The following is a 13,828-nucleotide window of genomic DNA, read 5'->3' as shown; positions in this document are numbered from 1 at the left end:
CAGAAATTTTAAGATAAATAATGAAGTATACAAAGATTGAAAGACCAGAAAACAAAATAAAAAGAAAAAGGGCGAAAAAATTAAAAAGTAAAATAAAGGAGTATAAAAGGGAATTTAATAATCTTCAGTTCGAAATTAGTGACCTTATAATAAAAAGGATAGAAATAAGAACAAATATAAACAAGTTGGAACTAAACTTAAAAAATTTATAAATGCCTGGAACACCATATTATGACTTAAAAGAATTAAAGCTGTTGAAAGAAAAGATGGAAAATGAAGTTGAAAAATTAAAAAGATATTTAGAAACAACAGAAAGTGTAGAAATAAAAGAAGTTTTGGAGGATTTGAAAAATTATATTAAAGAAAAAGACAAACAGATAAAAGATTTTATATACAATAATCAAAGCAAAAAAGAATATTATAAACTAAAACAAGATTAAAAAACTATAAAAATTAGTAATAGTCGAAATGCTCAATACTTTTTATGAAATTACAAATCATAAAGTACCATCAACCAAATCTATACAAATTATAAACTCATTCGAAGCAAAATATGAAGAGTTAATAATCTTGAAAAAGAAATTACATTTTAAAAATTGGTATCAGAGCCAAGTTAACGATTAAGGGTAACACTTTCTTTTTAAGTAACACTTTTAGTGACACGCTTTTAAATCAATAAAAGACAAAAATCTGTAAATCTGTACAAAAGTACATCTGTACAGTAGATGGACCCATAGATTATTATCTAGAAATCAAGAGGATTTAGTACCCTATGCTCAATTATACATAAACTAGGAATGGAAATGGGTACTTTAACATTAATACAAGTGCTCATATAAAAATTTATGTTAAAAATAAGGTCAAACGAAACTAAAGAACAAAAATCGGATCCAGAGAAAATAACTTGAGATTACCCAAGTGCAAAAAAGGATCCAGAGAGTGAAAAGGGATACTTCCAAATTCCAATTTGGTTATGGTACCGAAGCTTGAAGAAGCTAAGGAAGCGTAATCAGAGTCACTGGTCACTGGACACATCATCATACCGTACAAACATGAGGAATTAGATTTTTATTGTTGGTCATAGGAGTATAAGGAAGCGTAATCAGAGTCACTGGTCACTGGACACATCATCATACCGTACAAACATGAGGAATTAGATTTTTATTGTTGGTCATAGGAGTATACAGGGACAAAGTTTAGCCCATCAATGAATTATTGGTCAATAAATTAGTTCAAATAGCATATTCTCTTCTTTTTTATCTAGAGTTTTAAGTCCCACCAATTGTACCCAATCAAAAAAATCTCCTAACTGTTGAGAAATGGGTGGATATATTGTGTGGTACTTAAAATTAAAAATTGTCTAATTCATTTAAAAAAAAATTAAGAAATCAAACACAAATTCCATACCAAAAATAAAACACATACCAAAAATAAGATGAAGTCAACCAATTCTAACAAAAGAAAAATAAAAATAAAAATACACCAAGAAAATCAAAGTAGCATCTAAAATTCTAAATAAACCAACTGGGTTCAAAAAAAATAAAAAATTAATTTTGATTGATCTAGTGATTATCTCACTAATTTGCTTAACAATTTCGTTAGGTAAATAACGAAAATTATAAATAATATGAACAATAAACTCATCCTAGATTAATTAAACAAGAAAATAATATCCAATGTAATTACCCACTGTATTTTCAATTTCACTTTCCCATTTTACCTTTTTTCCTAACTTAAATCATGTTTTCACCTACCCCTAATGTCAATCTTGTTTTATCACGGCATCACCTCACCACCGCTTTCCCTATCGCCGGAAACAAAGCTTTCCAGTGCCGCCGTCGCTAACCTGCCAAGGAGAATCGCAGTTCTTCCGTTGCTCGGACACTGCACCATTGCCGCTGTGTCACCGCCGCACAGTTGTGTCTTCTATCCATCCTTCGTGTACCACTGCTTTTTGAAGCCCACGAAGTGATGTCCCACCGTCGCTGAGCCAGAGGTCTTGTTCTGCCATTGCTCCAATATTGCACCTCTACCCTTGCTTCCACGTCACTATGTCGTGTCTTCACCACTTCCATCGCATGCTGCTTTGTTTCGTTCGGTCAAATGGTATGACCCAAATAAACATCCATATCTTAGTGAAAAGAACCATCCACATACATAGTAAAATGAACATCCACCTTAGTTGATAAGAGACAACTAACAAATTTACCAAATACCACTCATGCACCATGTTTAAATGGCATAACTCAAATCCAACTTGAATTCAAGCAAAATTAAAAGAAATCTAATCCAAACCACATAACAAAAGAAACATGCGGAGCATGTGCATGCAGAATTAAGCAAATCAAGTAAAATATGGTATTTTACCCAAATAAACATATACTTTAGAATGAAAAGATCAATCCACATACATAGTAAAATGAACATCCGACTTAGTTGATAAGAAACAAATAACGAGACAAAAGCTACAGGGGGCATATCGGGGTCGCGATACAGTAGCAGCGGCGATGACACAACATTGCGAGAGAGTTGTGGTGGCTGCACGTTGATGAGCCATTATTTTATGGTTTATTTTGTATTGAATTGAGTGAATTTTGTCAACTATTCTCACACTTATTCATGTAAATTGCATGTTTTTAAGTTTCCTTCCTAATTTTGTGCTATGATTGAAAACATGCTTCTTTGGCCTTAAATTTACTAATTTTAATCCTCTTTTATTACCATTCGATGTCGTGATGTGTTTGTTAAGTATTTTCAGGGTTTATAGGGCAGGAATGACTTAGAGGATGGAAAGAAAGCGTGCAAAAGTGGGAGGAATACAAGAAATTAAAGTTTTGAGAAGCTGGCAGCGACGTGTATGCATGGACGACGCATATGTGTGACTGGTGCGGCAGACAAGCGATGCGCATGCGTGGCTGACGCCCACGCGTGGCCAGTGAAAAGTCCAGTGACGCGTACGCCTGACAGAGCGTCACATGCTGCAATTACAGAAAATGCTGGGGGGATTTCTGGGATGCTTTTGACCCAGTTTCAGGGCCGAAATTAGAGGCTACAGAGTGAAGCTAGAAGAGAAAATCAAACTAACTTGTCTACACAATTAGAGGCTACACAATTTGGAGAGTAATTCTCTCTCTCTCTCTCTCTCTCTCTCTCTCTCTCTCTCTCTCTCTCTCTAGGTTTTAGGGTTTCTTCTTTCAATTTTTCCTTAGGTTCAAGTTCAATCTTCCTTTAATTTAGTTTTCTCTTACTTTTATTTATTTAACAACTTTAGTTCATCTTCTTCTCTTGTTAATTTTCCTTTTTCGCCATTTTTATGTTTATGAGCTCTTGTTATGTTTGATATCTTTTAATGTAATTTATGTTTTCTATGTTTATTGTTACTCTCTTTAATTGTTAGTCATTGATTCTTGCAATTGGTTATTTAGATTTTATTATCTCTTATTAATTCTCTATGCTTTTATTTTGTACCTTTCAAGTGTTTGATAAAATGCGTGGATGGATTTTAAATTATATTTTTATATTCTTAGCTTAAATTGAGTAATTTGGAGACTCTTGAATTGTCAAAGTCTCTTGTTGGTTGGTGATTAAAAGTTGCTAGTTGGCTTGAGCTTCACTAACTCTAGTATTTGATTAAGACTTGTGAACTCAAGTTGATTTGCTCACTTGACTTTCTTTCAATTGTTAGAGGTTAACTAAGTGAGAGCAATTTGCAATTACCATCACATTTGATAATGATAACGAGGATAGGAAATTCCGATTCTCAATCCTTGCTAGGACTTTTCTTAGTTGTTAGTTTATTTCCTTGTTATTTACATTCCTTGCTTATTAAACTCAAAACCCAAAAAGATACAATCTCATAACCAATAATAAATACAATTCCCTGTAATTCCTTGAGAGACGACCCGAGGTTTGAATACTTCGGTTAATTTTATTGGGTTTGTATTTGTGACAAACAATTTAAACATTGATTGAGGTTTAATCGTCAGTTTAGAATTATACTTGCAACGTGATATTTTTGTGAAAATCTTTACCGACATTTTCCTTCGTCACACGTGTAACGCGATACAACGGCACTCGCGGCCAGGCGCACACCTCGCGGACAGACTGACACCTCGCGATGCCTTTCCTTTTGGTGGCGGCGAAGATCTGCATAGGCGGATCGGCGGCACATTATGGATGGCTAGCAGCAGAGGTCTAAACAGTAGGCGGTTAGAAGAAACAGGAGGACGGTATGAAAAGACGGAAGGTGATGTTGTTTGAAAAAAATGATTCAAAAATAAAAAAATTTAAAATTATGATTAAACTTAATTAATTTAAAATTTGATTTTTAAAATTAAATTAACTTTTTTTAATTTATTATTTAGGTTGTTAAAAAAAAACGTTATTTTTCTATACTTTCTCTTTGCTTAAATAAGTATTAGAAATTCAAATCTCACTTTATTATGTATACAGCATGACCAACAACAAATCGTAATGAATTAGTTCTTTGCATATCGAGTTAGGATATAACGTGAAAAACAAAAAAATTGTATTTAAATAATTACTTTTGTGAAAATAAAATTTAACTTATTTTATATTAATTTTGGTGAAATTTATAATAATTTCGGTTAAATCACTATACAAATGAATTAATAACTATAAGGCCGTGTTTGTTACAGAGACACAGGACACTAAGACAGGGACACAGAGACACAAAATTATGTTTGGCAGAGGAGACATGAATAGAGACAATGTGTCCAGAGACACTGAATTAGTGTATTTTGTGTCCATCCTGACAGGAAGGACACGGACACACTAACAAGGAACACAACTTATTTTTTACTTTTTCTTTTATTATTGTTGTTAATTTTTCATAATTATATTTTTTATTATTATATTTTTCATCTCAAATTTTTTGAATGAAAAAAAATGAGAATAAATTGGATTTTCATAATTTGTTCTAGTTTATCACCAAACAGAATAAAAGAACACAAAATTTTGTGTCTCTGTCCATTAGTGTCTTGTCCTGTCATGTTCTCAGTGTCTTGTCTTATCCTATTCTTTGAAAAAAATCTTGCTTTAAAGATATCAAATATTTATGTAATAAAATATATATTAAAATTAATTACTAATATATTTATATATAAATATATATAATTTATTTTATTTTATTTTTAATATATATTTATATTTTAATATATATTTTATGTACTAATAAACTAATTTTAGTGTATATAATCCTTTCTTCAAAACACCTTTTAGCTAGATCCAAAAATAATTAACTGACAATTTTCGTTCTCTTTCGTCCCTTCTATGATTGAATTGGAGGATATTCAGTGATACTTGCATCGTTGCACGTGCATGCAACGAAGTTAGCAATCTCATCATCACACACTCACTTACTCTGTTCCAAACAACAACACAATAATAAGATCTCCATGTCTGTGAAATGATCCTCTCTTATCATTGATTTAACAAAACAATGCTTCTCTTAGCTACTTCTTCTCTCTTTCTTCCTTCTCCTTCCAAGCTTCACCGCTACCTCAATCCTTCTTCTTCTTCTTCTCACTTGATTCCCTTCTCTTCTTCCCTTTCGAAAATCATAACCCCACTTCACTCGCACACCCCAAAACTACAACCCTCACCCCTTTTCTGTTCATCATCTCCTTCTCTGCAACAACAATCTCTTTCATTTTCTCAGGTTTTGTTTTTATCCATTTCAACATCTTCAATTGGTTTCTTAGCTTTCTGACAAAAACTTCACGCTAACCGTTTATTTGACAATGAAATGATGATTCAGATGCAGAATGATAGCTTGTTGTACTCCAGAGCTTATTGGGTCACTGAATCCATCATTGCTTGGAACATTGACATTGTTGAAAACGGTTTTTGTTCCTTACTTGCTAGCAAGGATGCTTCTTTCACCATTTCAGATAATCAAATTCAAGGTTCTAATTTCCCTTAACGAAGCTTTCTAATTCCTTGTGCCCTTTTGATTGATATTAAGTGAAAAATGTATTGACTCAATTGTGGTGCTAATTTGCAGGTGAGGATGTGAAAATTAAGCTTCAAGAGGATAGGGCTGGCCTTCCTGCAAAGGTAATAGATAGACCTCTTTTTGAATTTGTATCATCTTGTAAGGCTTTTCAAATATCTACCATTGCCAAATGGAACTGGGGTTGATTGATATATGTCCCATTGTTCTTGACAATGTGGTGGCTTATGAGCTTTTAGGTGGTGGAGAAATTCCCACATATTCGAGGTTACAAAGCTTTCAAATTGCCACCGGATTCGGATGTGAAATCTCTTCTTAAATCCCAATTAGCTGTTGCTGTTTATGATTGTAAGTCCTTTTGCATTAGAATAATAGAATGTTGAAATGTATCAACTAGTTATGCAAATAAATGTACTTTGATTAGACCCTTTATTAGTATAGCTTAGCTTTCTTTGTCTCAATGTGGGAAGAAAGGGTATCTTGTGTTCATAGGTGAGTAATGAATTTCCTTTCTTCATTTTGCGCAGCTGATGAGAAATGCAGGAACTGTACTGGTTTGCAGTTACCTGGTGTCTTAGATGAGCTTTTCTCGTATAACGGTCCGCTGGGTGCGATTTACTCAGATGAAGCTGTGTCACTTTCCTTATGGGCACCTACTGCTCAAGTATATTATCCTTTAATAAATAAGAAATGTAATTTTGTTTCTCTCTAAAACCTTATCTGCATACTGAGGTATATCTTTCTAAATTTGCCCATATAAAACAGGCAGTAAATGCTCACATCTATAAGTATCCATCAGGAGATGATTCGATAGAAGTTGTTTGCCTTGAAGAGGAAGATGGTGTCTGGAGAACAAAAGGACCAAAAAGTTGGGAAGGTTGTTATTATGTTTATGAAGTATGTGTTTACCATCCTAGCACCTTACGGGTTGAAAAATGCTATGCAAATGATCCATATGCTAGAGGGTATGCTTTTATTCGTGCCAGTTTTCCATCAATCATCTTTTGTGTGTTATTTCTTTGCTCTAGATTCTTGTATTAACAAGTGCAATTTAGAGATACCAATTTTATGTCATTCAATATAAAGTTGAATTTCCGTGATGTTCTAGTTGATTTTAGTTACCTTCTTTTTCCTGTATTCAAGCAGACTTTCAGCGGATGGCAGACGAACTTTTCTAATTAATATTGACTCTGATGAATTAAAACCTGATGGATGGGATAATCTGGCAGATGAGAAACCTGTTCTACATTCTTTCTCTGATATAAGCATATATGAAATGCATATAAGGGATTTCAGGTAACTGTGGTTGTGGTTGTGGCTGTGCTGCTTGTAATGCCTGTTTCCTATTTCTATTTCCATAAACTTTAAAGTTGTTGATTATAGTCTTGTTGCAATACAGCGCCAATGACCTCTCCGTGGAACCTGAATTTCGTGGTGGTTATCTGGCCTTTACATTGCTGGTAGTCCTACAATCCTATATAAGTCTTCTCATTATGATTTTCAGGCTTCTTTGATAAATGGAATCAGATTCTGTATACGCACATAAATAGAAAATATATTGATAAATTTAAGATATCAAGTTTTCCTTGACTTAACAGTAGAAATGATGGGATATTGAGCCCTTTGAAAGTTATAGGAATCATTAAAAGAGAATATTGCAAGAACAAGTGTCATGTCATAGATTCACTTTTGTGGATTTCTTTCATGAGGAGAACCTGTTATCTATTGATGTAATGAATTCATATGATGTCCTAATCCTGTTGTGGAATGTACAATTTCATTTACTATGAGCATCTGTTTGAAGGATTCAGCCGGGGTACTTCATCTAAAGAAGTTGTCTAGTGCTGGTATCACCCATGTCCATTTGTTGCCAACTTTCCAGTTTGCCGGTAACCCTTTCTCTTATGCTTTGTAGATCTTTTGAATCTTGAAGTTCACTCATTTATGAATTAGCAATAGTTGTAAAATATTATGTAGTATTTGAGAAAAAGCTATGCTATCCACCCTCTTAGTTTTCCTTCTTTAGGGAAACTTTATCTTTATGGATCTCATATTATTATTATCCTTCTATCATGAAACTTGTTATCTTTTGTTTGTACAAACATCAATACATAATATACATACTTGATTCCTTATGCTATCCCCCTCCTAGCAAGATAAACATATACCATTTGACATGTATGTTTATGAATGCGTTTTTCTCTGACACTAACTATCTGATAGATACCTTGGTACTGGAAAGTTTTCCACCCGATTCAGATCAGCAACAAGCTCTTATTACAGCCATCAAAGACCTCGATGGATTTAACTGGGGGTAAGCTCCTAATTCCCCACTGTTGGTAATTCCAACATTTGTTTGCTGTAAAATTTGCTTATTTTCATTGTCTTGGAAAGGTACAACCCTGTTCTTTGGGGTGTTCCGAAAGGAAGTTATGCAAGCAACCCAAATGGCCCCTACCGTACAACCGAGTTCCGTAAGATGGTTCAGGTCTGAACTCAGTGTTTCTTTATCCATGGATCTTGTTTTCTGCTTAGTTTTGCAATGTGGACCCGCAATACCATGTTTCTTTGTGTGTGTATATAGTCAGCTAAATCAAATTTGTGTTGTTTTTATCTCTTGAAATTTATTATACTTACAGGCTCTTAATCATATTGGCCTTCGCGTTGTGTTGGATGTTGTCTACAATCATTTGCAAGGAAGTGGACCATTTGATGAACATTCTGTCCTTGATAAGGTCATGATTCAACATCCTCTTTTCTTTTTTCTTTTCAGCAGTTTAGACACCTATACATATAGATTCCTGTTGCATACTGCTTCATTGTTTTGAAAAATTTCTATTCTTTTATGGATGTGTAGATTGTCCCTGGTTACTATTTAAGGAGGAATGCTAATGGTTTTATCGAGCACAGTACTTGTATGAATAACACTGCTAGTGAGCATTTTATGGTTGAGCGTTTGATTGTAGATGATCTTGTACATTGGGCAGTTAATTACAAGGTGATTGTTTATGTCTTTGATTGCTCTTCACACATTACCTCATCAATCAATATGATCTCGAAACAGCTTCTATTTTTCTATTTTCTGCTCACTCCTGCTTCAATGAATTGGTTGCTATGCCGTTGTAGTGTAAATTTCTTCAGTGTACTTTCCCTTTTTATTTCTTTTCCGGAAACTGTTCATCATAGGTTTTGCGAATATTTTTTCTTTGTTCCTTCCAGGTTGATGGTTTCAGATTTGACTTGATGGGTCATATAATGAAGAGCACAATGGTATTCAATTCATTTTGTTATATTCTTACATGATTTAATTTGAAGATAGATAGCTTATTGAGTTCCAGAAAAATAAAAATTTCACTAATATGTTGTAATTTTTCATTTTGTGCTTGGAAAATGTAGCTTGTAACTTAAGAATCATCCCAGAGTATACGGGGTATATAGGGGAAAAAGCATAGAGAAGTAAAATGGAAATTGTGGAGAAATATTGATTACATGATGTGTGAATGCAGGTGAAAGCAAAAGATGCTCTGCTTAGCTTAACAAAACAAAATGATGGAGTTGATGGTTCAAGCATCTACATGTACTTGTTCTTCAATGTTGGATTTTCTTGAAGTAGACACACTATCTACCTTTTTATTTCATTCGCCCCTCTTATATTTATTCATTTGCATGTTGTTCTTTTGCTACATTATTTCTTTAAACTTCATTTCTTTTCATTTTAATTGGGAAAAAAAAGATATGGTGAAGGATGGGACTTTGGTGAAGTTGCCAAAAATGGACGTGGGATAAATGCGTCTCAATTCAATCTCTCTCAAACTGGAATTGGGAGGTAGGACTGTTCATCTACACAGTGACTTGTGCAATATTCGTTTTTTTTCCCCCTTTCTTTTTTATCTTCATAATATACTTTGTTTCTGTTGATGAGTTATTTTGGTCCGTAATTCAGCTTTAATGATCGCATTCGCGATGCTGTTCTTGGTGGGTCTCCATTTGGTCACCCTCTTCAACAGGGTTTTGCAACTGGGCTACTCTTGCAGGTATTTCTTTCTTTGTCCACATTTTTGGCTTTGACCTTCACATATAAACATCCTGCAATGGTAACAATTTTTAACCTTATCCATTGTTCCTTCCTACTCTGGATCAAGCTCATTGTCATGAAGTTAATATGTTTGATTGCGTTTCCACAAATCTGCACTGGGAAATATTCATAGTTTATATTTTATATCTTCTTCAAGACAAAAGTTCATTGGTTTATATGAAAAAAAATGATATCTATATGAAACTCAGTACACTATATAGCTGCTATTTAGTTTTCTTTCATAGTTGAATATAAACCTGGGTTAGGTAGTGATTATGCTTTCTTCCTAGACATTACATTACACATAACATACGAATCTAAAACTAATTTTGATTTATCCAGAAATAGTATTGCAGAGGTTTTAAATTTCTGCATATTCCTTTTTCAACTTCAACATCTGGCATTCGTCATGTGACGCATAGATCTCTTGCAGCTTGCACGCAATGTATTCGAAAACTTCTGAATATTGTTATTCATCTGTATCTGTAGCCTAATGGTCATGATCATGGAACACAAAAAAATATGGAATCTATGCTTGCTACATCAAAGGATCATATCCAGGTTATTTTGGCTTTATTGATTCTTCTATTTGTTTGGGTGTTCTGTTTTTTCAATTTGAGAAAGCATTTGAATACACTCGTGATTTGTTATATTCTGTTGTTGATAATGATATCGTTTGAATGTTTTTCAATCTGCTTTTGGTTTCGGCGTATATAATCCTTTTGCATTCTTTCATGTTTTCCAGATCGGAATGGCAGCAAACCTGCGTGATTTCATGCTAACAAATTCTGATGGAAAAGAGGTATTCAAATTGGTCCAATTTCTTTGTCTACTTATTCATGAAAATTGCTGTCTTCCCTATACTTGAGGCTAGATGTTATCTTCGAAAGAAATGGTTTATATGCGAAATCTTTTCTAGTTACTTTCATTCTGATTGTCTCAGGTTAAAGGGTCTGAAATATTAACGCATGATGGGTCACCTGTTGCATATGCCTCATCCCCAGTAGAGACTGTAAGTTTCTTTAGCTTGAATATGTTCCGAAATTTAACCAACTATCAACATTTTGAATCACGATTATCCAACATCATTATCAAAAGAGTAGGGGGGAGAGTGTAAAACATTTTGAACCAGACATCATCTAATTGGTTTCTTTGGCCGTTTTGCAGATCAATTATGTTTCTGCGCATGACAATGAGACCTTATTCGACATAGTGAGCTTAAAGGTACGGTAGTTATGTAAGAGATATGATATAAGCTCTTCATGCTCCTTTATGTGATGGCTTAAACCATTCTCAGCATTCTGTTTTGTTTATGCAACATTTTCTTAGTCACTGGTGCTGTTGTGTTCCATGCTTACAGACTCCAATGGACATCACTGTAGCTGATAGATGCAGGATAAATCATTTGGCAACAAGTATTATAGCACTTTCACAGGTTCAAGAAACCAGTTGTTTTCCTTTTACCATTGGCTTGAACTTTTCAAAATTTCATTCTTTTTTTGGAGAAAATTCCTTTCGCATTTGAGAGATGAAGGGCACTTTTAGCCAATCTTATAAAGTATATCAGGGTAAAGTACACTTTTTGTCCTTCAAGTTTTCGAAAAGTTTCAAAACTTTACCCAATATATTACAATAGATGCTTTCTTATAGTGAATCTATTGTGGTAGTAAAGAGATTTTTGTTGTTAGGGTATACCATTTTTTCATGCTGGAGATGAGATACTGCGCTCAAAATCGCTGGATCGAGACTCGTACAATTCTGGGGATTGGTTCAACAGGTACTTTATACAACAGACTCTGTAGTCTGAACTTAACTATTTTTGTTATTGTTTAATCTTCCCAAAATTAATATATGATCTTCCTCATTATAATGTTCCAATAAGAGACCCTGTTATTTACCACAGATTAAGTGTCAGTTATGGTGTCTTTCCCTCTGCATTTTCTACTTTCTCAATTTCAGGCTTGACTTCACATACAATTCTAATAATTGGGGTGTTGGACTTCCTCCACAGGAGAAAAATGAAAAGAACTGGCCACTGTAAGCATTTAAATATTTTCAATATCATAACTCTCTAACATAAACGTGATCTTTGAGTTATCCTTTGGCTTTCAGAATCAAACCAAGACTTGCAGACCCATCCTTCAGGCCTCAGAAGGATGACATACTTGCTGCTGTGGAAAATTTCTTAAACCTTATGCGTATAAGGTACTCTTCGCCACTTTTCCGGCTCAGGACAGCAAATGCAATTCAGGTGAGACATTTTTCATTAGTTTTCTTTCTATACTTAGGTGATATTTGAAAACCTCTATGTTGTATATCATGATTTGTTTTGTTTTCCCGCTGATGTTTGAAGCAACGAGTACGCTTTCTTAATACCGGACCATCATGGGTTCGTGGAGTTATAGCAATGAGCATTGAAGATGGCCATGAAGGCTTTCCTGGGTTGCCTCAGCTGGATCCCATGTATGCTAAAACATATGACACTTTCTTATTTTTTTCTTTTCTCTCCGCCGCAATGATACTGATCTGCTGTAATGGTTTCATTTCGTCGACAATGGGGGCGGCAGATATTCGTCCATTGTTGTTGTTGTCAATGCAAGTCCAAAAGGTGTATCATTTGTTTGCCCTTCCCTTCAATCCAGGAGTTTTGAGTTGCATCCCATACAGGTATGAATAATAATACTTTTTTAAGTTTTGAAAAATTGGGATATTTCCAAACTAGTTATGTTTTGGTAAAATAATTGTTTTGATGGACTCAATAATAAGTTTTGATGGACCCATTTATATCTTCAAATCCATTGTCTGTGCTTGTGCTGTATTGTAGGCAATGTCATCTGATGATCTTGTTAGGAGCTCAACATACGAGGCGCCATCTGGTTGTTTTCTTGTGCCTCAAAGAACAACAGCTGTGTTTGTAGAGCCAAGAAAAAACTGATTTGTGGAATGACAATATTCTATATTGACAGTTATGTATACTAAATTTTCCTGAAATTAAACATCAATAAACGTCTAATTATATTTAAAACAATAATATTATGTTGATCCTATAAAGTTATTTATTAAACTGTTACGTATTGACATAAAATTTTGGTGAATGTTAGAGCATCCTTGTCTAGCTAAACCTTTGTCCAAAAAAATAAAATTTAACTGAACTTCTCAATCGAAATCAAAAGACCATATATTGCAATGCTCGAGAAACAAGGATGGAGACTCACCAACAATGAACACTCTTTACTATATATACAAAGTGTTAAAAAGCAAGTACTTTAGATATACTTCCCTCTTGAAAGTGGACATTGATACAATCCCTGGTCACTGAGGAGCTTAACGGAGAAGGAGGAAGGTCATATAGAGAGGTCTGAAATGGAGCGTTGGTAAAAGAGATTCCATTAAAATTAGAGAAGAACCATGACTGTTTGACTACCACCCCTTCAACCACCCAGAAGGTACTTGTAGTAATCAAAGTCTCCTCAGGTAAGTTAACTATTACTACTATCCATGGTTCATGGGATCAGCAACTAATTAGATTAGAGAAAGTTTCACATCAGAGGTGGCTCAGGCAATTCTTCAAACAGGTACAGTGCAGGGTGAAGATAATCTAATTTGGGCAAGACAGAAGAATGGCATATAATCATATGTGCCGTTGCTAATCGCGTTATTTCGATGGTTCAAGACGGTACTAATTCATTATATTAAATAAAAGAACAGTAGAATCAATCGAAAGAAAACCAATAAATCAAAACAGACTGGAAACTAAAGCAGAAAATTAAGGACGTTAA

At 34.1% G+C, this 13,828-nt stretch overlaps 1 protein-coding gene across 1 annotated transcript; it reads left to right on the top strand.

The window, feature by feature from the left end:
* The first annotated feature begins 5,333 nt into the window (after positions 1 to 5,333).
* Positions 5,334 to 13,697, top strand: LOC107466654 (pullulanase 1, chloroplastic). Its single transcript, XM_016085656.3, has 28 exons — positions 5,334 to 5,680; positions 5,780 to 5,927; positions 6,026 to 6,078; positions 6,214 to 6,322; positions 6,502 to 6,638; positions 6,740 to 6,939; positions 7,121 to 7,270; positions 7,374 to 7,434; positions 7,779 to 7,866; positions 8,174 to 8,288; positions 8,369 to 8,462; positions 8,614 to 8,709; positions 8,832 to 8,972; positions 9,194 to 9,244; positions 9,481 to 9,551; positions 9,708 to 9,800; positions 9,918 to 10,008; positions 10,539 to 10,610; positions 10,795 to 10,851; positions 10,993 to 11,061; positions 11,217 to 11,273; positions 11,410 to 11,484; positions 11,738 to 11,826; positions 12,009 to 12,086; positions 12,162 to 12,300; positions 12,403 to 12,512; positions 12,617 to 12,716; positions 12,874 to 13,697. Exons 1-28 carry the CDS (start codon positions 5,462 to 5,464, stop codon positions 12,982 to 12,984), a joined length of 2,874 nt encoding a protein of 957 aa, XP_015941142.1. The 5' UTR covers positions 5,334 to 5,461; the 3' UTR covers positions 12,985 to 13,697.
* Positions 13,698 to 13,828: the final 131 nt, after the last annotated feature.

Source organism: Arachis duranensis, chromosome 9 (assembly GCF_000817695.3).
Source record: "Arachis duranensis cultivar V14167 chromosome 9, aradu.V14167.gnm2.J7QH, whole genome shotgun sequence".
Lineage (NCBI taxonomy): Eukaryota > Viridiplantae > Streptophyta > Magnoliopsida > Fabales > Fabaceae > Arachis > Arachis duranensis.
This window is presented reverse-complemented; position numbering and strand designations above follow the sequence as displayed.

Coding starts and splice junctions, on each gene's coding strand:
- LOC107466654 (XM_016085656.3), top strand. CDS start 5,462: ATGCTTCTCTTAGCTACTTCTTCTCTCTTTCTTCCTTCTCCTTCCAAG. Junction 8,289..8,368: donor CTCGATGGATTTAACTGGGG/GTAAGCTCCTAA, acceptor TGTCTTGGAAAG/GTACAACCCTGTTCTTTGGG. Junction 12,301..12,402: donor GGACAGCAAATGCAATTCAG/GTGAGACATTTT, acceptor TGATGTTTGAAG/CAACGAGTACGCTTTCTTAA.